Below are 22,500 nucleotides of genomic sequence, written 5' to 3' on the forward strand. Positions count from 1 at the left end.
TGAAGCTGATGATGATGATGGTGGTGGTGGTGAGGATGAAGCTGATGATGATGGTGGTGGTGGTGGTGGTGAGGATGAAGCTGATGATGATGATGGTGGTGGTGGTGGTGAGGATGAAGCTGATGATGATGATGGTGGTGGTGGTGGTGAGGATGAAGCTGATGATGATGATGATGCTGGTGGTGGTGGTGGTGAGGATGAAGCTGATGATGATGATTATGATGGTGGTGGTGGTGGTGAGGATGAAGCTGATGATGATGATGGTGGTGGTGGTGGTGGTGAGGATGAAGCTGATGATGATGATGGTGGTGGTGGTGGTGGTGAGGATGAAGCTGATGATGATGATGGTGGTGGTGGTGAGGATGAAGCTGATGATGATGGTGGTGGTGGTGGTGGTGAGGATGAAGCTGATGATGATGATGATGGTGGTGGTGGTGAGGATGAAATGATGATGATGATGGTGGTGGTGGTGAGGATGAAGCTGCTGCTGATGATGATGATGATGGTGGTGGTGAGGATGAAGCTGATGATGATGACGATGATGACGATGGTGGTGGTGGTAGTGTTGATATTGCATGGGTCGACAATATAAGTGGCCCGGTGGCGCGGACGTACTTTGAAAACCGTCCGAGCCACCAGAATGCTCCAACCACGGGCCTGGTGGGGCCAGTAAAAACAAGTACCAAAATCTAATTTCACATTAATTCTCCGCGGGTCTGCGTTTTGCAATTGCTTCTGCGAGATCCTCTCGATAGCTACCGCTAACACGTTACGCGATCCCGATCAACGACAGCCAGCGCTGTGCTCTCCGTGGGACGCTAACGCATCTCGCTAACGCATCTCGCTAACGCCTCCTTGCCCGGCTTCGTGTAAACGCACAAAACCGATCATTTTTGGAAACCCTGACGTGACAGCTCGAAACCCCCCCACACACACACACCGCCCTGCAACCGGAGCGGCCGTGAGGTGCAGACCACCACTCACAACAACACCTGTCGCTGCCACTGCTGATCAGCCTGCAGTCTTCCCATTAAAACTCCACTACTACGACAAACCGCAAACTACAGTGAGCAACAACACACGGTGCAAAAGTGAAAATAAACACAACATAAGCGGTTTGCAAACCTCCCGTTTTACCTTTTAGTGATTTTCTTTTGGGTGGGCGGAGCTGGGATACTGAGGCAGGAAACCTAAATGGCAAAAAAAAAGTTAGTGAGCTTTTACCGGCAACCTTAACATGGAGCTTTGAAGGCTTTGCGTTCTAAAAATAACTCAAAGCAGAATTTCAACTCTTGTCGTTTATCAACACCGCCTTTTCTTTCTATTCTCGGTGGCGCTTGTGTTGCTAGCGAGCTACTGCTTCTTTAGACGCGCCGTGCTTCAGGTGTTCGTCTTCTTCCTCCGCCCTCTGGGAGTAAAGTTGCAGTGCCACACCAGGCCGGGCATAGGTACTGCGTTGTCTTTAGTCGGGCCAGTGGTTACAGTAGTTGGGACAGTGATTTTCAAAACCCTTGTATTGTGATGATGATGATGATAATAACAGTGGTGATGGTGATGATGATGATGATGATGATCGTGGTGGTGGTGGTGATGGTGATGGTGGAATTGATGGTGGTGATGGTGATGGTGATGGTGATTTTGATGATGATGTTGATGGTGATGGTGGTGGTCAGGAAGATGATGACGACGACATTCTCTTCCCTGTTCGACCAGCTGGAGGCGCCGACTTGACATCAGACATCACATCAGTCAGTCATCACTATGACGGCCTCCTCCTCCTCCTCCACCTCCTCTTCTTCCACCACTTCCTCCTCCACCACTGCAGAACTAGAGCAGAATGAAAGGTGTGTGTGTGTGTGTGTGTGGCACGCGTGACGAAGCTATAACAGGGTGATGAGCTCGCTCGTCTGACCTCCTTTGGTGCTAAATTAAAATGAACCTGAATATTGATGCCTAATGAAGGAATGTGTGTGTGTGTGTGTGTGTGTGTGTGTGTGTGTGTGTGTGTGTGTGTGTGTGTGTGATGGAGAGAGAGAGAGATACAGAAAGAGAGAGAGAGAGAAAGAGACTGGGCGATGACGAGGCTTAAAGCTGCCCACTCTGGGAGATTACCTCAATGTGAAGGAGATACACACACACACACACACACACACACACACACACACACACACACACACACACACACACACTCGTTTCTGGACTGTTCTCCTCCTCTTTTTCCTTCCTCAGCTTTCATTTATTTTGCTGCACCTTGAACTGTTGTTGCGTGTCTGTCACACACACATACACACAGACGCGCACACACACACACACACACACACACACTCACACATTCTACGTCTTGACTCATCACAGTGCGGGACGTGAGGTACCCCGCTCTAGGGTTAGCGCTAGCTCGCCTAGCCTCATTAGCACAGCCGGCTAGCCGCTATGTTGCGCAGACACACACACACACACACACACTCGTACGCACACTCAGCCTGGGTGCATATTATTTAACCAGCAGTTGCTTTGAGCAGTCACTGCAATGGGACACCTGTCAGTGTGTGTGTGTGTGTGTGTGTGTGTGTGTGTGTGTGTGTGTGTGTGTGTGTGTGTGTGTGTGTGTGTGTGTGTGTGTGTGCGCACGCGTGTGCTTGTGCGTGTGTGTGTCGCGCTCGGCGTGGTGTAAGAGTGGATGAAACAACGTCAGGGGTGAAAGACTGGAGGCCTGGCGAGCCACACACACACTCATCATGTCCTGACAGCCTGTGTGTGTGTGTGTGTGTGTGTGTGTGTGTCCCAGTTTGAAGGTGGCAGCTGACACAGAAGAGGTGGAAGGTCAGATATCCAGCAGGAGGAGGAGGATGTGGAGAAAGAGGAGAAGGAGGTGGAAGAGGTGGAGAATGGAGAGTAGGAGGAGGTGGTGGAAGAGCTGGAGGAGGAGGAGGATGAGAGGAGGAGGAAGAGGCGGAAGATGGGGGTGGGAGTGGACGAGGAGGACAAGAAGATGGAGAAGAATGGGAAGGAGTTAAAGGAGGTGGAGGAAAGGGAAGGAGGAGGAGGTCGGGAAGAGGTGGAGAAGGAGGAGGAGATGAAGAAGAAAGGGAAGGAGGAAAAGGAGGAGGAGGAAAAGAAAGGGAAGAAAGGAGGAGGGGAAGGAGAAAGAGCTGGAGGAGGAGGTGGAGAAAGAGGAGAAGGAGGTGTCAGGAGGGGATGCAGGAGAAAGGGAAGGACGAGGAGAAAGAGGAGGAGAAAGAGGAAGGGGAGGAGGAAGTTGAGGAGGAGGAGCAGGAGGAGGAGGAGGCGAAACTGGTCCAGTGGCTCCGACTCAATCGGTGTTTCCTACCAATCATCTGATTGGCCGCCACTCGTGTTTCCTGTGTGTGTGTGTGTGTGTGTGTGTGTGTGTGTGTGTGTACGTGCATGCGTGTGTTAATAATGAATGTGTGAATGTGTGTCACTGTGTCTCGCTGTGGGGGGGCGACGCCCTCATTGCGGTCTGTGGGGGGCACGATGACGTCATCGGTAACCTCAGCCCAACAGGTGACTCAGGTGTCGGCTTGGCCCCGCCCCCGCCCCCACCCTCCCTCTCCCCCGCCCCCACCACAGTCATGTGACAAGTGGGCGTGGCCAGCTTCGCTCGCTCCCACACCCTGAGGGGCGTGGCCTCTCGGACCTAGGCTCTAAAAACAGAACCAGGAAGGAGATTCCACTGTGGCCACGCCCACCTGGGGGGGGGGGGGGGGGGGGTCATGCGACTCCACGTGTCTGAGGAGCGGCACCGGTTGCCAGGTTTGCTTCACTTGCTTGCCATGTTTGAATTTTATCCACCCCAATTACACACACACACACGCACACGCACACGCACACACACGCACGCATGCACGCACGCACACACGCACACACACACACACACACACACACACACACGAACAGCTGCAGCCTGCCTGGGATGCCAGACAGTCTTTTGTTGCCAGGCTTTTGTTTATCCCCCCTTTTATGTGTCAGGGTCATTCCCTCTGTCTCGCACACTCGCGTACACACACACACACAACAGCACGCATGCACACACACACTCACACTCAGATGAACTCAGACTGTCATATTTCCATCCCTCTCCCTCCTCCCCCTCTCTCCTCCCTCTCTCCCTCCTCCCTCTCCTCCCTCTCTCTCCTCCCTCTCTCTCCTCTCTCTCTCCTCCCTCTCTCTCTCCTCCTCTCCTCCCTCCCCTCCCTCTCTCTCCCCTCCTCTCCTCTCTCGCTGCTGATTTTGGACACGGTGGTGCTAATTACCCACAATGCCGCAGGGCGGTGTGTGTGTGTGTGTGTGTGTGTGTGTGTGTGTTTGAGTGAGTCCCTCTCTTCGAGGGTTGTTCTCCAAAATCAGCGGCTGATGATGGAGGAGCAGCTTAATTCAACAAGCTGCTCTTCACTCCCTCCTCCTCCTTCTGTCGCTTGCTCTGTCTCTGGGTGTTTTCCTTCTACCTTCCCTCCTTCCCCCTTCCTTCCTTCCTTCTTCGCTCCCTTCCCTCCCTTCTTCCTTCCTTTCTTCCCACCTTCCTGACTTCCTTCCGTCCTTCCGTCCTTCCTCAGACACTGAGCCACTTGTCCTGATCAGCTGGTGGTCTCCTCAATGTTTTCCCTCCCTCTGATTGGCTGAGAGTGCTGATCCACAGGTGTCCCTGTGTGTATGTGTGTGTGTGTGTGTGTGTGTGTGTGTGTGCGTGTGTGTGCGTGTGTGTATCTATGTGTGTGTGTGTGTGTGTGTGTTTGTGTGTGTTTGGTGGATGGATGGATGGATGAGGAGTGGAAGTGAGAAGTGAAAAGGGGATGGCCAGAATAAAAAAAAGGAAGACAAGGAAGAGGAGAGGAGGAGGAAGAAGGGGGGGGAGGGGCACTCAAACAGGAAGTAAGTCCTTTAATAAAAATTCTCTTCCTCTTCCACCTCCTCTTCATCTTCCTCCTCCTCTTACTCTTTCTCCTCCTGTTCCTCTTCCGCCTCTTCCTCTTCGTCTTCCTCCTCTCCTTCCTCTTCTTCTTCCTCCTTCTCCTCCTCATCCTCGTCCTCTTCCTCCTCCTTCTCCTCGGTGATGAAGGTCAGACCACTGACAATAAAACCATCTATCTCCTCCTGGCCGTGACCTTGACCACGGGTTGAACCCGGCCACCCAGTCAGCCAGCCAACCAGCACGTCCGAGTCATGAGCTGTGAGCTGTAGGCTGTGAGCTTTAAGTCATGATCTGTGAGTCGTGAGTCGTGATTATTGAGCCATGAGATGTGAATCATGAGTCGAGATCACTGAGCCGTGAGTTGTGATTATTGAGCCGTGAACTGTGAGTTGTGAATCGCGAGTCGTGTGGAGTGAGTCGCAAGCCCTGAGCCGTGAGCCACAAGTCGTAAGCCGTGAGTCATGGGTTTTAAGCCGTAAGTCATGATCTGTGAGTTGTGAGTCGTGATTATTGAGCCGTGAGTTGTGAGTTGTGATTGTTGAGCTGTGAGTCGTGAGTTGTGAGTCGCGAGTCATGAGTTGCGAGTCATGCGGCGTGAGTCGCGAGCCCTGAGCCGCAAGTCGTAAGCCGTGAGTCGTGAGGCATAAGTCATGATCTGTGAGTTGTGAGTCGTGATTATTGAGCCGTGAGATTTGAGTCGTGAGTAACAATAATTGAACCGTGAGCCGTCAGTCATTATTGTTGAGCAGTGAGTGGTGAGTTGTGATTGTTGAGCCATGAGCTGTGAATCGCGAGTTGTGAGTCATGAGTTGCGAGTCGTGTGGCGTGAGTCGCCAGCCCTGAGCCGCGAGCCGCAAGTCGTAAGCCGTGAGTCGGGAGCCGTAAGTCTTGACTCGTGAGTCGTGATTATTGAGCCGTGAGTTGTGATTGTTGAGCCGTGAGCTGCGAGTCATGAGTTGTGAGTCGCGAGTCATACGTTGCGAGTCATGTGGCATGAGTCGCAAGCCGTAAGTCATGATCTGTGAGTTGTGAGTCGTGATTATTGAGCCGTGAGTCGTGAGTTGTGATTGTTGAGTCGTGAGCTGCGAGTCATGAGTTGCGAGTCGTGTGGCGTGAGTCGCGAGCTGCGAGCCACAAGTCGTAAGCTGTGAGTCACAAGTCACGAGTCTTGAGTCGTGAGCCATGAGTCGTCGCGGCTCCTAGGTTTCCGCATGCCGTAAAAGAAAAAGACGAGATACTGCTGTTCCCGCTACTCTGAACCCCTGCCACCTTGAGACGAGCCCCTCCCCCTCCCCGACCCTCTCCGTCCTACCGCACCCCCCCGTTCAAACGGTGAGGCTCTTCATCATCATCACGACTCTGGAGGTTATTAGCACTTAGCAGACGGCGGCGCTCGTAAAGGACGCTGCCACCCGCCTCCACCTCCACCCCTCCTCCCCCAACTGGCCCCAGGCCCGGTCGTCCTGGAGGGGGTTGGGGGGGGGGGGGCATGGGGCATTAGACGGAAGTGAAGTGAAGTTAAAAAAAAAAAAAAGTAAAAGGAAGGAGATGAAAATAAAGAGGAAACAGGAAGTGGGCACGAAAGCGTACTTCCTGTTTAGAGGAGCTCCTGCTGACTCATCATCGAGGAAGGCGAGCGGTGGCCCCTCCCCCAACGCCGCCATGACGCCACAGAGATGTAACAGCGGTGGGGAGGTGGCTGTTCCAAGGGCCTCTCCAGCCTCCCCTCCCCCCTACGCTTGGCGCCCGGCCGGCCGGTTGCCACTGAATCATTTCCTGTTGGCTGACAGGACACTTCCTGCTCTCTCCTTTTTTTTTGGGGGGGGGCTCTTCATCATCACCGCCGCCACCGTTGCCGCTGACGGCATTGCTCCCGCCCCCACCACACACACACACACACACACACACAAACATGCACACTCTGCAATGCGGACTGAAGGGGGCACTAAAATGAAGGGGTCATGAAAGCGTTGTGATTGGTGGGCTGGAGCCTTCAAGAGCCTTCAAGAGCCTTCCAGAGCCTTCTAGAGCTGAACCTTCCGGAGTCTTACAAAACCTTTCACAGCCTTCTGGAGACTTCCAGAGCTTAGCCTTCCAGAGCCAAGCAGTCCGGAGCCTTCCAGAGCCCTCTAGAGCTGAACCTCCCAGAGCCTTCCAAAACCTTGCACAGCCTTCCAGAGCCTTCTGGAGCCTTCTGGAGCCTTCTAAATTCTTCCAGAGCCTTCCGGAGCTGAACCTTCCGGAGTCTTCCAAAGCCTTCAAGAGCCTTCCGGAGCCGTCTGGAGCCTTCCAGAGCCTTCCAAAGCCTTCCAGAGCCAAGTCTTTTGGAGCCTTCCAGAGCCTTTAAGAGCCGAGCCTTCCAGGGACTTCCGGAGCCTTCAAAATCTTTCTGGAGTCTTCCATAGCCTTTAAGAGCCGGGCCTTCCAGAGCCTTCAAGAGCCTTCCAGAGCCTTCCAGAGCCTTCTAGAGCTGAACCTACCGGAGTCTTCCAAAGCCTTCCACAGCCTTCTTGAGCCTTCCGGAGCTGAGCCTTTCAGAGCCAAGCAGTCCGGAGCCTTCCAGAGCCCTCTAGAGCTGAACTTTCCAGAGCCTTCCAAAGCCTTGCACAGCCTTCCAGAGCCTTCTGGAGCCTTCTAAATCCTTCGAGAGCCTTCCAGAGCTGAACGTTCCGGAGTCTTCCAGAGCCTTCCAGAGCCTTCCAAAGCCCTCCAGAGCCAAGACTTTTGGAGCCTTCCAGAGCCTTTAAGAGCCGAGCCTTCCAGAGCCAAATCTTCCAGAGCCTTCCAAAGCCTTCCAGAGCCAAGTCTTTTGGAGCCTTCCAGAGCCTTTAAGAGCCGAGCCTTCCAGAGCCGAGCCTTCCAGGGACTTCCAGAACCTTCAAAATCTTTCTGGAGTCTTCCAGAGCCTTTCAAAGCCTTCAAGATTCTTCCAGAGCCAAGACTTTTGGAGATTTCCAGAGCCAAACATTCCAGAACCTTCAAGAGCCTTCAAGAGCCTTCCAGAGCCTACAAGAGCCGAGCCCTCCAGAGTCGAGTCTTCCAGAGCCTTCAGTAGCCTTCTGGAGCCCTCCAGAGCCAAGCTTTCCGGAGCCGTCCAGAATGGAGCCTTCAAGAGCCTTCCGGAGCCTCGGGCAAGGTTCCAAACTGATTGGCTGCTGACATTTAGTGCTTTTGGTGGCGTCGTCTGTTTGGTTCGGTAGCTGGTGTTGTGTTGTCGCTGGTTCCACGCGAGCGGTTTTAGAGCTCCTCCAGGAAGTAGCCTGCCCCCCCTCCCTCGTCCCCACCTCCACTACCATGCTTTTTTTTTTTTGTTGCTTTTTTCTTCTTTTTTCTTTGCATTCAACATGGAGCTGAGGTCGCACACAACGCTCGGAGGGGAATGCGGCCAGCCGAGCGTGCATGCGGCCCATTCTGCTCACACACACACACACACACATACACTCAGCAGAGAGGCAGGAGGGTCTCATGAATAGCTGAAATGGTATGGAAGGAAAGGACACACACACACACTGACTCACACACACTAACGCACGCACACAGTCTGTGACTGCCGAAAGCCACCAGGGGGCAGGCGACACAAGCAGCTGCTAGCACACCGCGCTAAGCAAAGCAAAGCTAAGCTAACCGCGGTGCTAGCAGCCACCCTGTTGTTCCCACCACACGTGGTGTTTTGACAGTTGGGGGGTGGGGGGGCAGGGGGTGGACGTGTACGTGACAGTGAAGCGAGTGTGTGTGTGTGTGTGTGTGTGAGTGACAGGCTCGTGATAAGAACGGAACACAGAGGCTGGATGTGTTGCCCCTTTGATGTGGGCAATGCGCAAACACACACACACACACACACATACACACACACACACACACACACACACACACACACACAGAAATCAGATTTGGGAGCTGTGAAGAAGAAAACACACGACAGCTTGAAAAATGACGGCCATCCAGTCATTGAATTAAGACCCTGGACAGATGGGCCAACACACACACACACACGCACACACACACACACACACACACGCACACACACACACACACACACACACACACACACACACACCTGCTTGTCGATTTGATCTTTTCCATCGCTTCCTTCAAATTGACACACGTGTTGGAAAGTTGTCGCACGTCCCCCAACGTTTATGTGTGTGTGTGCGTGTGCGTGTGCGTGTGTGTGCGTGTGTGTGTGTGTGTGTGTGTGTGCTCAGCAGCAGCAGGATCAGGATGAGAAGATGGCTGGCTGTGTGTTTCCGATGGGACCGGAGAGCTTTCAGCGCTTCACCCGGGACTCGCTGGCCGCCATCGAGCAGCGCATCGCCCAGGAGCAGGCCCGGCGCAACAAGCACTACCAGGAGGTTTGGCTACGCACACGCACACGCACACAGAGCTGAAAGAAACTGAAGGAAAAGCTGAAGAAACACTGTTTTTTTTTTTTGCTGATTTTTCACCTCCTCAAGTCCTGATCGGGCCTCTTTCCTCCTGTGTGTGTGTGTGTGTGTGTGTGTGTGTGTGTGTGTGTGTCAGGACCTGGGGGATGTGGAACTCCTCCGTCGTCGTCCAGACCTGGAGGCTGGAAAGCAGCTGCCCAGGATCTTCGCCGACGTCCCCCCACACCTGGTGGGCGTCCCGCTGGAGGACATTGACCCCTTCTACGCCAGGGACCAGCGGGTGGGTCCAAGCCCCGCCCGCCCCCTAGCCCCGCCCCTGACGGCTGCACCCAATGCGTTAAGAGCAGAGTGTTTTGTGTCCTGGTTGCCAGTCGGGCTGCAGCAAAAGTTTAAACCAGAACACAAGCCCCGCCCCCTCCTTCACCTTAGCTACTCTAACCCTAGCCCCACCTCCTCATCCTAGCCCCACCCCAACTGCGAGTGTTAAAGCAAAGTGTGTGGAGTCCTGGTTGCCAGTTGTTCAGCTGCAACTGTTTATTTCAGCCATTGCTGACCAGCAGTAAACACAAGCCCCGCCCCCTCCCTCACCCTAGCCCCACCCCCATTGCATGGGTTAGCGCAAGGTATGTCGAGTCCTGGTTGCCAGGCGGGTGGCTGCAACCGTTGAAACAAGCTGTCGACCAGCAGTAAACACAAGCTCCGCCCCCCTCCTCCACCATAGCCTTAACCACCCCCCACCCTAGCCCCGCCCCCAACAGTTGCGCCCATTTGTTAGAGCAGAGTGTTTTGTGTCCTGGTTGCCAGTCGGGCTGCAGCAAAAGTTTAAACCAGAACACAAGTCCCGCCCCCTCCCTCACCTTAGCCACTCTAACTCTAGCCCCACCTCCTCATCCTAGCCCCACCCCCTCACCCTAGCCCCACCCCAACTGCGAGTGTTAGAGTAAAGTGTGTGGAGTCCTGGTTGCCAGTTGTTCAGCTGCAACTGTTTATTTCAGCCATTGCTGACCAGCGGTAAACACAAGCCCCGCCCCCTCCCTCACCCTAGCCCCACCCCCATTGCATGGGTTAGCGCAAGGTGTGCCGAGTCCTGGTTGCCAGTTGGGTGGCTGCAACCGTTGAAACAAGCTGTCGACCAGCAGTAAACACAAGCCCCGCATAGCCTTCCCACCCCCCACCCTAGCCCCGCCCCCAACGGTTGCGCCCATTCGTTAGAGCAGAGTGTTTTGTGTCCTGGTTGCCAGTCGGGCTGCAGCAAAAGTTTAAACCAGAACACAAGCCCCGCCCCCTCCCTCACCTTAGCCACTCTAACCCTAGCTCCACCTCCTCATCCTAGCCACACACCCTCACCTTAGCCCCGCCCCCTCACTCTAGCCCCACCCCAACTGCGAGTGTTAGAGCAAAATGTGTGGAGTCCTGGTTGGCAGTTGTGTCGCTGCAACCTTTGAAACAAGCTGTCGACCAGCAGTAAGCACAAACTCCGCCCCCTGTTCCACCCTAGCCCCGCCCCCTCACCCTCGCCCTGCCCCCCAGAAGGTGCACCCATGCGTTAGAGCAGAATGTTTTGTGTCCTGGTTGCCAGTCGGGCTGCTGCGACTGTTTATTTCAGCCGTTGCTGAACAGCACTAAACACAAGCCCCGCCCCCTCTTCCGCCCTAGCCCCGCCCCACTGAGTGTGCCAGAGCCATGCAAGTCGGGCGGCTACAGCCGTTTAAACAAGCTGTCAACCAGCAGTGAAGTCCCTCCCCTCACTCTCTCTCTCTCTCTCTCTCTCACTCTCTCCCCCCCCCCTCCCCCTCAGACCTTCATCGTGCTGAACAAGGGCAGGGCCATCTTCCGCTTCAGCGCCACCTCGGCGCTCTACGTCTTCAGCCCCTTCCACCTGGTGCGCCGTCTGGCCATCAGGGTCCTAGTGCACTCATATCCTTCCACTGCTCTGTGTGTGTGTGTGTGTGGGAGACCCAGAGGGGTCGGAGGTCAGCGGGTCATGATCATCTACAACTGTACAAACCAGGGGGAAATCCCCCGATGGCCCTGTGTGTGTTTGTGTGTGTGTGTGTGTGTGTGTGTGTGTGTGTGTGTGAGAGAGAGAGAGAGAGAGAGAGAGACCCTGGGGTCGAGGTCAGAGGTCAGTGGGTCACGACCAACAACTGTACAAACCGGGGTAAACTTCGGGTTCAGGGGGGGTGTCAGTGTGACAGATGTTACTTCACACTCTCCCCCCCCCCCTCCCCCCCAAATCCTCTTCCCCTGCTCTCCACACACACACACACACACACACACACACACGGGCGGGTTGCTATTTTTGCTCAGGGGAAGTGGCGACGGGTGTCGAGAGGCGTCGGGCTGTTGGATAAGTGGGGGAAGAGGTCACCGCCAGAGGTGTGTGTGTGTGTGTGTGTGTGTGTGTGTGTGTGTGTGTGTGTGTGTGTGTGTGCGTGTGCTAATAGGAGACAAAACAAAAGTAAAAACGTGTGTGTGTGTGTGTGTGTGTGTGTGTGTTTGATGATGGAGTATGAGCGTGTGTGTGTGATGATGGAGTATGTGTGTGTGTGTGATGGTGTGGAGTGTGTTCTGGAGTTTTGCCCGAGATCTTGTGGCGCCACCAGTGACAAGCTGTGGGTGTGTGTGAGGAGGACACACACACACATACACGCACAAACACACACTCTCACACGCAGGATGAACAAATAACGCCTGGTCCACCACCCTCCCCTCAGCGCTTCACATTTAACTCAATTTCCCAGAGGGCCGTCGGGCTGCTGGGCTCCCTCCCACGAGGCCTTTGGGCCGAGCTACTGGTCAGTTAGCCGTGAAATTAGCGTAGCCTCAGTGCGGCGCGGCGGCGGGCGATCGCGGGGATGAAGCAAATTAAGCTAATAATAAAGCTTCATCCCTCAGCCCTCCACACATTCAAAACTCCATTTCCCAGAGGGCGGTTGGTTGTTGCCTCTCCCCCACGAGGGCCTTTCGGGGCTGAGGGGAATTGGCCCGTTAGCCGTGAAATTAGCTTAGCCTTGATGTGACTGGAGACCGGAGACGTACGCAGGCAAGCAGGGATAAAACAAGGCTCCCCCCCACCCCCAGACTGCAAGATGGCGGCCCGTTAATTTGAATGAAGTTGCTCACCCAGCGCATGTGGTTCGTGGCGAGATGGTATCAAAGATTCGTAAGGAAGCGACATAGGTTCTAAGGAAGTCTCGAAAAGTCCCGTTGAAGACGACGCTAACATCAAAGAGGGTGGCGAACATTGATAGAGATAGGCAATGATTTTACCCTATGTAACATCCTTAGCCTCCAAAACTGTATTCTTGACCGGAACTGGAACTTGAATCCTAAACCTAACCGTCACCCGAGTCCTGATCCTAAACCTAACCGTTACCTTAGTTCTGATCCTAAACCTAACCGTTACTTTAGTCCTGATCCTAAACCTAACCGTTACCTTAGTTCTGATCCTAAACCTAACCATTACCTTAGTTCTGATCCTAAACCTAACCGTTACATAAGTTCTGATCCTAAACCTAACGGTGACTCGGACCCCAATCCTAAATCTAACCGTCACCCGAGTCCTGTTCCTAAACCTAACCGTTGATTGATTGATTTTATTTAATTCATGCTAGTGTAGCCGGTTGGGTTTGACATTGCCTCCGCTAAGAATTTTGCGTTGTGTCTTTGGTTATGAACAACGAGGTGCAGATATATGCAGGTCGACTCGTTGGCTGAATTTATTTTCTGTATACAAAGAAAATTAAAAAAAAAAAAAAAAAAGTTTAATTTAATTTAAAAGAAAAGCACGTAAAAGCACGCAATAGAAACGGTCTCAGTGCTGCGACAGCGACTCGTCAAATGAACTTTATATATCATGCACAATAAACATGGACGTATCCGTTCGAACAAATGCTACGATTAACGTTCTCTTTTCCACATTTCACGACGCCATGTGCGTGAGCACCATCACATCTTAACCCCTCCTGAGCAGGGCTAAAGCAAAGTGAGGAGAAAACCGCGAAATGTACAGGAAGTGACGCTGCTACTGTGTCAAAGGTTAACGAAATAAATTAAAGCGATGAAATTAATTTAACAAAATAATAGCTCCCCAAAAAAAAGAAACTAAAATTTTATGAATGAACTTTAGGCACTCACTTCCACAAAAAAAAAAATTAACAATAACTGATTTTTGTGAAATCAAAACAACCCGATTAACACATCGGTTGCACTAGCATCGTCGCCGGGGCTACTCGGACCCTCCGCCTCTTCTGACGAGAGTCGGAAAGAATCTTACGAGACTTTGCTAGAATCTACGTCGCTTCCTTACGAATCTTTGATACCGTTTTGCCATTAGCCGGGCACATGCCGAAAAAAAAGTTTTTGACGCCTCTGCAACTCACGTGGTCATTGCGGCCAATCAAAACGCTCCTTCAGGACGTAACTAGCAGACGCGGGCGGGGCTCATGGACCACGAACGACTCGACGTAAATAGAAAGATAGGAACTAGTGGGACCTTGTCATGGGTGTATTGTAAGAACGGCCCTGTACGAAATTCAGTGTTTTCTTTGTTTTCTTTTTTAATGTAAAACAAGTATATATTTTTTTTAAAATGCATATGCTGTCATCAGGTTTCGTATTAAACCAATGACGAGTGTGCAACTGAATAATAAATGATAGATTTTTTGAAGACCATGTCTGTGGACTACGAACACCGCAGCCACGCATCATATTTCCAATTCATTCTTCGCTACTTGATTCCGAACTTCTATGGAAAGCGTACAAGGTCGCGACACGATTGGACCTTAAAAAATGTTTTCCTCCCTTTATTTCCAACTCGCTTTCATCCAGAAAGGAGGAGTTTTCTTTTGGCATCTCCCCGGTGTTGCGACAAAATGATGACCCATGTTACGTTAAGCTTAGTCAACTGATCAACCGGACCGCCGTTATTTTGGAAAAACAATTACGAAAAAAAAAAAAAGGATTTCAGGGCACTTTAAAGTCTGACGTTGTATCCGTACGTCTCTGCGTCCAATATTCTGACGATATTACATCAAACAAATCACGATTAAAAGCACATGGTTCTCTGTAAGCTAGCACTTTAGAACAGTATCGAAATATTACAAACGATAGGCATTGTTACTGGCAATGCCTATACAATGACGAATGACTAACACGCCTTCGAACGATTCTTCAGGGCTAAAATAACAACCATTTCAAAGCGTTTTGCCGTCGGTTTCGTCTATTTTTGCTCCGGCGAACAACTCAATTTCGTCGTGAGTCTAATAATACTCACAAAAACAACTATGTGTGGGGATTTTCTGGAGAGATTAAAAGACCATAACTTCATAATTTACAATGTAAAGATATGTTATGAATCATGAGTTTGGTTGGAGGGGCCTCATCAGTCATTTTATACATGTTTTATTTTTGTATTGTGGTCTATGGGGAAAAATGCTTTTTGGGCCCATGGGATTTTTTTTTTGTTGCTACAGTACCTCGAGTGGCCACTGGGGAAAAATCAGCACGCCGCCATATTGCCAGTGCGGTGTCCTGTTCTTATAGTACATCCATGGATAAAACACATAAAGCTTCGTCCCCTTTGCTTCGCTTCCTCTAATTTGACTCAGTTTCCCAGAAGGCCGTTCGTTTGTTGAAGGACACACGCGCGCACACACACACACACACACACACACAGGCTGTGTCTCAATTCAGGGTCTGCATCCTTCGAAGCCTGCATTGGAAGGCCAGTTGCGTCATAGCACTGCGCAAAGGCTCGTCCCAATTCCCAAAAATCCGAAGGACGCTCCAAATGCGCCCTCGGAATGCGGCCTACTTTTAGCCGATTCGAAGGATGCACCGCTACTATCCTTCGCGTCCTTCTGTATCCCAGGATGCTTTGCGTGCTGCTGCAAAGCATCCTGGGATCCTGGGAAGTCGGCTGAAATATAGCGCCATCTACTGGCAAAGACACGACGTATAAATGTAAGTATTCAAATTTTGCATAAAAATATTCAGTTTTTAACATAGGATTTTTACTTATTTGAACATCCAACGCCATCGTTGGATGGCGAACCAATGGTTAGCTTGATGCTATGAAAACGTCACTTCCGGGGTTGGACAGCAGTCGGGAACGGCGGTGACGCAACCAGGAAATACGGGGGAGGCGGGGTTTGGGTTCGTCCTTCTCGGCCGGGTCCTTTAGAGGACGCTTGCTTCGGAGGATGCAGACCCTGAATTGAGACACAGCCACGCAGCAGAGTCCCTGGCTGAAGGGTCCTCAGTCCTGTCAGTCGCTCACCGTGAGATTAGCTTAGCTTTAGCACGGGTGAATCTTGACACATGCACGCCGTTGGCACCGTCAGGAGGCGTTAATGACATTAGCGCCACTACGGAGGCCCGGCAGGCTCATAACAGCAATGCTATCATTAAGAACATAATTAAACCCCTTTGCTACGTGACGTGGTGGCGGCGGGAGGGGGGGACTTTTGACTTGTTTGTCAGCCGGTAACTGTGTTGCGAGGAGGCGGCCGCCATCGCCGCCGCCTCCGCTGCCATCGCGGCCTCGGCAGGCAGCTGCTCCATCGGCGCCGTGGCGGCGACAACCCGCCGAAAGCGAACGGGGGTGAGAATGTTCTTCCCTCCCTGCCTAAATGACGGTAATTAGCGCTCATTTATAGCCGTGATTGATGGCTCTCCCACCTGACGGCGCTCGGCAGGTGAGTTTTTTTTTTTTTTTTTTAAGGCTCTATTATGGGATGTTTTGAGCTGACTGAGTGGGCGGCTCCGTCTTTTCACTTCTCTAACGGCGCGTATTTGATTTGAGCGGCGGGCGGCCATCAAGCACACATGCTAGCATGCTAAATATAGCGCCCTCCTCCTTTTCTTCCGCTTTTCTTCCTTTTTGTTGAGTGAACCTGAACGCCTCATCCACCTTTTTTTTTCTTTAAAAAGGAAAATCACCTTTAAAATGACTTTTCGAAGAAAATGCTTTTTACTCTTTTATGATATGAATTAGCTAGTTAGCTGGCTAGCAGGGCCGTTAGGTGATCCTTAACTGCTGCTCGTTGTCCACGCTGTTCAGCCTGTTCATCATGTGCACCATTCTGACCAACTGCTGCTTCATGGCCATGTCGGAGCCGGCGTCCTGGGCCAAGTACTTGGAGTGAGTAAACCTGATGGTCTGCGGGGTGGAGGAAGGAAGGGAGTGAGAAAGTAGAGGAGGGAAGGGAGTGAGAAAGGAAGGAGAGAAGGAAGAAAGAGAGGAAGGGAGGGAAGAAGGAAGGAGGGACAGAAGGAAGGTGGAGGAAAGGAAGGACGGAGGGAGGGAAGGAAGTGAGGAAGGAAGGAGGGATGGAAGAAAGGGAAGAAGGAGGGAAGAGCGGTATGGAGGAAGGATGGGAGGTAGGAAGGAGGGACGGAGGGGGAAAGGAAGTAGAGAGGGAAGGACGATGGGGAGGGAAGTGAGAAGGAAGGTAGAGAGGAGGGAAGGAAGTAAAGAGGCAGGGGAGGGAGTGAAGAAGGACGGACGGAAGGAAAAATGGGACGAAAGAGAAGGATGGGAGAGAGGAAAGAAGGGAAGGTAGAGAAAAGTTAAAAGGGAAGGAAGGAAGGAAGGAAGGAAGGAAGGAAGGAAGGAAGGAAGGAAGGAGGGAAGGAACGGCGCTTTGGACTTTACGATGCGTTGTGAGTATTTCAAACTTTCTGCTTTCTTGACGGAGCAAACCTCCTCCCCCCTCCCCCGCCCCCCAACCCCCCCAGGTACACCTTCACAGGCATCTACACCTTCGAGTCCCTGATGAAGATCCTGGCCCGGGGCTTCTGCGTGGGGCCCTTCACTTTCCTGAGGGACCCCTGGAACCTGCTGGACTTCAGCGTCATCGTCATGGCGTGAGTCGCCCCCCCCCCCCACACACACACACACACACATAAATACACACACCTCTCACACCTGATCAGGACTAGTGGGGGTGTGTTTGAAGGAAGAAAGGAAGGAGGGAGGGAAAGAAGGAAGGATGGAGGGAAGGAAGGATGAAAGGAATGGAAGGAGGGATGGGAAGAGGGAAGGAAGCAAGGGAGGGAAGGAGGGAAGGAGAGAGGGAAGGGAGGGAGGAGGGTGAAAAGGAAGGAAGGAGGGAGCGAGGAAGGAGGGAAGGGAGGAAGGGGAAGGAAGGAGGGAAGGAACGAAGGAGAGAGGGAAGGGAGGGAGGAGGGCGAAAAGGAAGGAAGGAGGGAGCGAGGAAGGAGGTAAGGGAGGAAGGAACGAAGGAGGGAAGGAACGAAGGAGAGAGGGAAGGGAGGGAGGAGGGCGAAAAGGAAGGAAGGAGGGAGCGAGGAAGGAGGGAAGGAGGGAAGGAGGGAGCGAGGAAGGTGGAAGGGAGGAAGGTGGAAGGAAGGAAGGGAGGAGATGTACTTACTTACTTTTCTGACTCGCTGCAGTTATGTGACGGAGTTCGTGGACCTGGGCAACGTCTCGGCCCTGCGGACGTTCCGGGTGCTGCGAGCGCTCAAGACCATCTCCGTCATCCCAGGTGACAGACCCTTTGAACTTTGACCTTTGACCCCGGCCGGTTGTCTGATGGCTGAAGGGACGCACTGCACGGTGGCTGTATGAACAGTGAAGGCTAACGAAAATAGAATTCTCATTAAAAAGCCATGAAGCTCGGCTAGCTCCCAGGCTAGCTATGTTGCTACATTAGCGTAGTAGAGTGTTAGCGCGTAGCAATCACTAAACAGCTGAAGAACCAGATCTGAGGTGCTGGCACGATCAAGCTGGCTAACGGGGGACGTTAGCTAGCTTAGCGGGCAGCTAGCTAACCACCAGCGATGCATTCACTGACACCGTGTGCGTTTTGTGGGCTTCCTTCTGTTTTTGTGTGTTTCAGGATTATTTTCCGTGTTTTTATCCGTCAAAAACCAAAGCAAATAACAACTAACGGAGTTGACGTTGCACCCCCTGCTGGCTGCTGTGTGTGTGTGTTTGTTCAGGCCTGAAAACCATCGTGGGCGCCCTGATCCAGTCGGTGAAGAAGCTGGCCGACGTCATGATCCTCACCGTCTTCTGCCTGAGCGTCTTCGCCCTCATCGGCCTGCAGCTCTTCATGGGGAACCTGCGGCAGAAGTGCGTTCGCAGCACCGCGCACTGTTTCAACGCCAGTGCGGCCAACGGCGCCAACGCCTCCTTCCACTGCAACAACAGGACCTGGCCGTCGCTCAGGGACTTCCTCGACGACGAGGGTGAGTTGGTTACAGGTCCGGAAAGGCCCGTAAAAGACCATAAAGGTTGATAAGGTCAATAACGTTTCAAAAAAACTTGAGATGTTGCTGCTCACGGACGGAGTGCTGCCATTAGCTCGGCTGTGACGTCAGTAGGAGGGGGCGTAGCCAAAGGCAAATCAGACAAAGGGGGAACCACACTCCCCATTAAGGTCCAAAAAGGTCCATAAAGTTTGATGAAGTCAGTAGAAACTTCATACAAGCTGAAAGAGATGTTGCTGCTAACGGACGGAACCCGCCGTTAGCTCGTTAGCTCGGTTGTGATCAGAGGAGGAGGAGGAGGTGGAGAAAAAGACAAAAAATAGGCAGGCATCAGCTGACTGCAGAGGTCCATGAAGGTCCATAATGTTCAGTGAAGTCAGTGAAGTTCAATAAAAGCTCAAGATGTTGAGAGCGCAGCTCTTTGCTTGTTAGCTTGACAGGAAACAGATTAAACAATCATCAGCTGACCGTCATTAGGCCCCGCCCACTTTGTGCACGTCATCAATGACGAGGGTGAGCCGCACAGGTTCATAAAGGTCAACATAAAACCAACCATAAAAGTGTTTGATAAAAGTTAGAGATGTTGCTGCTAAAGGTTGGAGCGTCGTTGTGAGCTCATTAGCTTGAGAGGGGGAGGCGGGGCCAAAGACAAAACAGGCATCAGTTGACCATTGTTAGGCCTCGCCCCCTTTGTGCACATTGTCAACAATGAGAGTGAGCCATTAAGGTCCACAAAGGCCCATAAAGTCAATAAAGTTCGATAAAAGCTCGAGGAGGAGACGGGCAAAACAGACATCAGCTCGCCATCGTTAGGCCCTGCCCCCCCTTTGTGCATATTGTAAAGGTCCGCAAAGTTCAATAGGAGCTTGTGATGCTAACGGACGTGGCGCCGCCGTTAGCTCATTAGCTCAACTAGGAAAACAGGGTTCAGCTACTTTGTACGTGTGTGCGTGCGTGCGTGCGTGTGGCTAATGTAGCTGCTATTTATTCCCTCCTCCTGCTCCTCCTGCTCCGCTGCGCCGCCGCCCCCTACAGGCTCCCCGGTATCGACCCCCTAAAAAGCCGCGGTGAAACCTGAGACTTTTAATGCGATAAAAAGTTCTGGGAGGTGCTGCAGTGTGTCTGCTCCGCCACCAGGGGCCTTCTTCTGCCTGTTTTATGCTTCATTACGCTGCTGAAAAATCTCATTGTCTCACATGCACGAAAAGTTAGCAAACTTAGCACTAGCTACCTTGCTAGCATCCACATGGCTAACTATCCATCCACCCGACGCACGATTTAACAGACTTTTATTTTGGTGCGTTCAGAGGAGTGTGTGTGTGTGTGTGTGTGTGTGTGTGTGTGTGTGTGTGTGTGTGTGGTGTGTTCTGTTAGCTTAGCACCTTCTATTAGCTTAGCGCTGAAGCTAAGGGGAGGTGCTTCCACAGCCTCCCCTTAGTGTCAATGCTAAGAAAGGTGGAATGAAAGGCAGCTAGGAAGCTACGCTAAAACCTAAAACTCACGGTTGCGCGCACATGTGTGTGTGTGTGCGTGTGCGTGTGCGTGTGCGTGTCTGGGGAGTGACTCATCTCTGGGAGCGTCTCTCAGCTCGCCAGCAGAAAGATAAAAAGAGAGGGAAAAATCATCGCTGCACCTCAGACTTGAAACGCTGCCGTTTGGCGAGCGACAAGAAAAACCCGGCAGGTGCCGATTTTCGAGGAAAAAAGAGAAATAAATAAATTAAAGTGGCGGCCGAGAGGATTTTTTAATTTTGAGGGAAAATGAGGAAATTTTGAAGGAAAACAAAAAAACGTCAAATCCAAATCCAAAAAAAAAATCCAGTTACTGCGAAGCATCAAAATATAGTAATTAAAATTCATTTTGCATTTTTTTTTTTTTTTTTACTTTGTGTATTTATTTATTTATTTATTTATTTATTTATTTGTTCACATTATTATTTCATGTAAATGTTTAATGTGGTTTTAATGTCCAGGTTGTTTTCTTATCTTGTTGTTGCGGCTTCGAGTCCATTAACAGGAAGTGAAGAACAGGAAGCGAATGGGGTTGGGGGGGTGTGAGGTGGTGGTGGTGGTGGGGGGCTTGGGGGGGGGGGACTGGGCTTAATGGACGGTCTGGCTCCGCCCCCCACCCCCACCCCCAAAACAGAATGTGAGCGGCAGGAAGTGACCTGCGCTCACCTGGGGGAGAATGGAGACACCTGTGAGGTGGGAGGGGCCGCAGGGGGCGAGGGGACGAGGGGGCGGGGGGGCGGGGCTTCACCGGGGACGACGGGGATATCTGACTGCTTGTCTCCTGTCTTGTGCGTGCAGACAACTTCTACAAGGTGGAGGGAGCCAAGGACGCCCTGATCTGCGGCAACAGCAGCGACGCCGGGTGAGTGGCCGAGCGGTGTGATTGGCCGGTTGGTTGCTGGGTTGGTTGTTGCGCTTTGCGGAGGTTTTAGGAGCTTCAGAGGGGGGTTCGGTGAGGGGGGGGTACGGAGGGGGGAGTTCGGAGGGGGGAGGGGGGGGTGGGGGGTAGGGGGGAGGGGGGGCTGGCCTGGGAGCGGGAGCGTTGCATCGTGGGTAGCCGTTGCTCACGTGACCCCCACGCGTCAGGCCGGCCGGCGCCGTGTGAACTGTCACACTGTCACAGCCGCTCGCTGTGACAGCTGCCCCCCCACCACCACCACCACCACCACCACCACCTTACTAGTGTGTGTGTGTGTGTGTGTGTGTGTGTGTGTGTGTGCGTGTGTTAGCACCCCGGGCTAGCCAATTGTGTCATGTTCAAACGTGTAGCCATCAGCAGGCTAGCAGAGCGCTAACGCTGTGCAAAACAAGTGGTGAGACGGAGGAGGAGGAGGAGGAAGGGGAGGTGAAGCAGAGTGGAGGAGGAGGAGGAGGAGATGAGGAGGAAGAGGAAGAGGAGGTGAAGCAGAATGGAGGAGGAGGAGGAGATGAGGAGGAAGAGGAGGTGAGAGAAGGGACGATAGGGGAGAGGAGGAGGAGGAGGAAGAGTTGGAGGAAGAGGAGGGTGGCGGGAAGATGAGGAAGACCGGGAGAAGAGAGTAGAGGAGGAGGAGGTGGAGGATAAGAAGGAGGAGGAGAAAGAAGAGGAGGAAGAGGAGGAGGGCTGATGGACAGATCAGGAGGATGGAGGCCAAGCCTGAGGCGGGGCAGCGGGTCATGTGACCAACATGCCGAGCGTGCCGCCGCCTCATTAGCAGCCGCTAATTAGCGGCGGTGGTGGTGTGCGCCATGTGACCGGGGCAGCCTGCCTTCCACCATCATCATCATCACCTTAATCATCTTCATCATCTTCATGAGTCTCCATCATCATCATCATCATCATCATCAGAAGAAGAAGATGTCAAAACAGCAGTTAGCCAGAAATACAGCACCGGTGTCGTGAGGGTCGATGTTCCTGGAACGCGCTAAGCTACCCTTAGCATCCCGCCGCTGATGCTAGGCTAGCTGCGTCCGCGCATGGCCCTCCGGTCTTCTGTTTGTTTGCTGTCTGTTTGAGTGTGTTTGTGTGTGTGTGTGTGTGTGTGTATGAGCCATAAAAGTCTGCACAAACACACACACACAACCCACCCCCCCCACCCCCCCGCCCACCACCTCCTCCTTCCCCAAAATAAATGGTTAAAACATTATGTTAAGAGCTGCGCAGATCAATAACTCAACCACCGTAGTGAAAACATTTTTCAAAGTGGCGTGTGTGTGTGTGTGTGCGCGTGTGTGTGTGTGTGTGTGTGTGTGTGTGTGCGTGCGTGCGTGTGCAAGTGGAATGCCGGGCTGTGATTGGCTGCAGACTTGGCTGCTGCGCTGGCTTGGCACTCAGTGCCGTATGGGGTTGTATTTAAAAGTGGGCGGGGTTTGATGGTTTGATTGACAGCCGGGGTTGGGGCGTCCTGAAGGCGGGCCGGAAAGGACGCCGCTTTCTCCCACGGCGCCTGAAGTG

The 22,500-nt window shown here is 52.6% G+C and overlaps 1 protein-coding gene across 1 annotated transcript in view; it reads left to right on the forward strand.

Annotated features, from left to right (window-relative positions):
• Positions 1–22,500, forward strand: part of scn5lab (sodium channel, voltage gated, type V-like, alpha b) — a 79,183-nt gene that overhangs the window by 10,082 nt on the left and 46,601 nt on the right. The window contains exons 2-9 of the mRNA XM_076043132.1: positions 9,139–9,282; positions 9,452–9,595; positions 11,114–11,232; positions 16,373–16,462; positions 17,059–17,187; positions 17,737–17,828; positions 18,286–18,534; positions 20,865–20,928. Coding sequence (XP_075899247.1) covers positions 9,160–9,282; positions 9,452–9,595; positions 11,114–11,232; positions 16,373–16,462; positions 17,059–17,187; positions 17,737–17,828; positions 18,286–18,534; positions 20,865–20,928 — 1,010 coding nt within the window. The 5' untranslated portion in view covers positions 9,139–9,159. The remainder of the gene's footprint in view (positions 1–9,138; positions 9,283–9,451; positions 9,596–11,113; positions 11,233–16,372; positions 16,463–17,058; positions 17,188–17,736; positions 17,829–18,285; positions 18,535–20,864; positions 20,929–22,500) is intronic.

This window comes from Nelusetta ayraudi, unplaced genomic scaffold (genome assembly GCF_046127955.1).
Source record: "Nelusetta ayraudi isolate G7.1 ecotype Tasmania unplaced genomic scaffold, CSIRO-AGI_Nayr_v1 ptg000073l, whole genome shotgun sequence".
Lineage (NCBI taxonomy): Eukaryota > Metazoa > Chordata > Actinopteri > Tetraodontiformes > Monacanthidae > Nelusetta > Nelusetta ayraudi.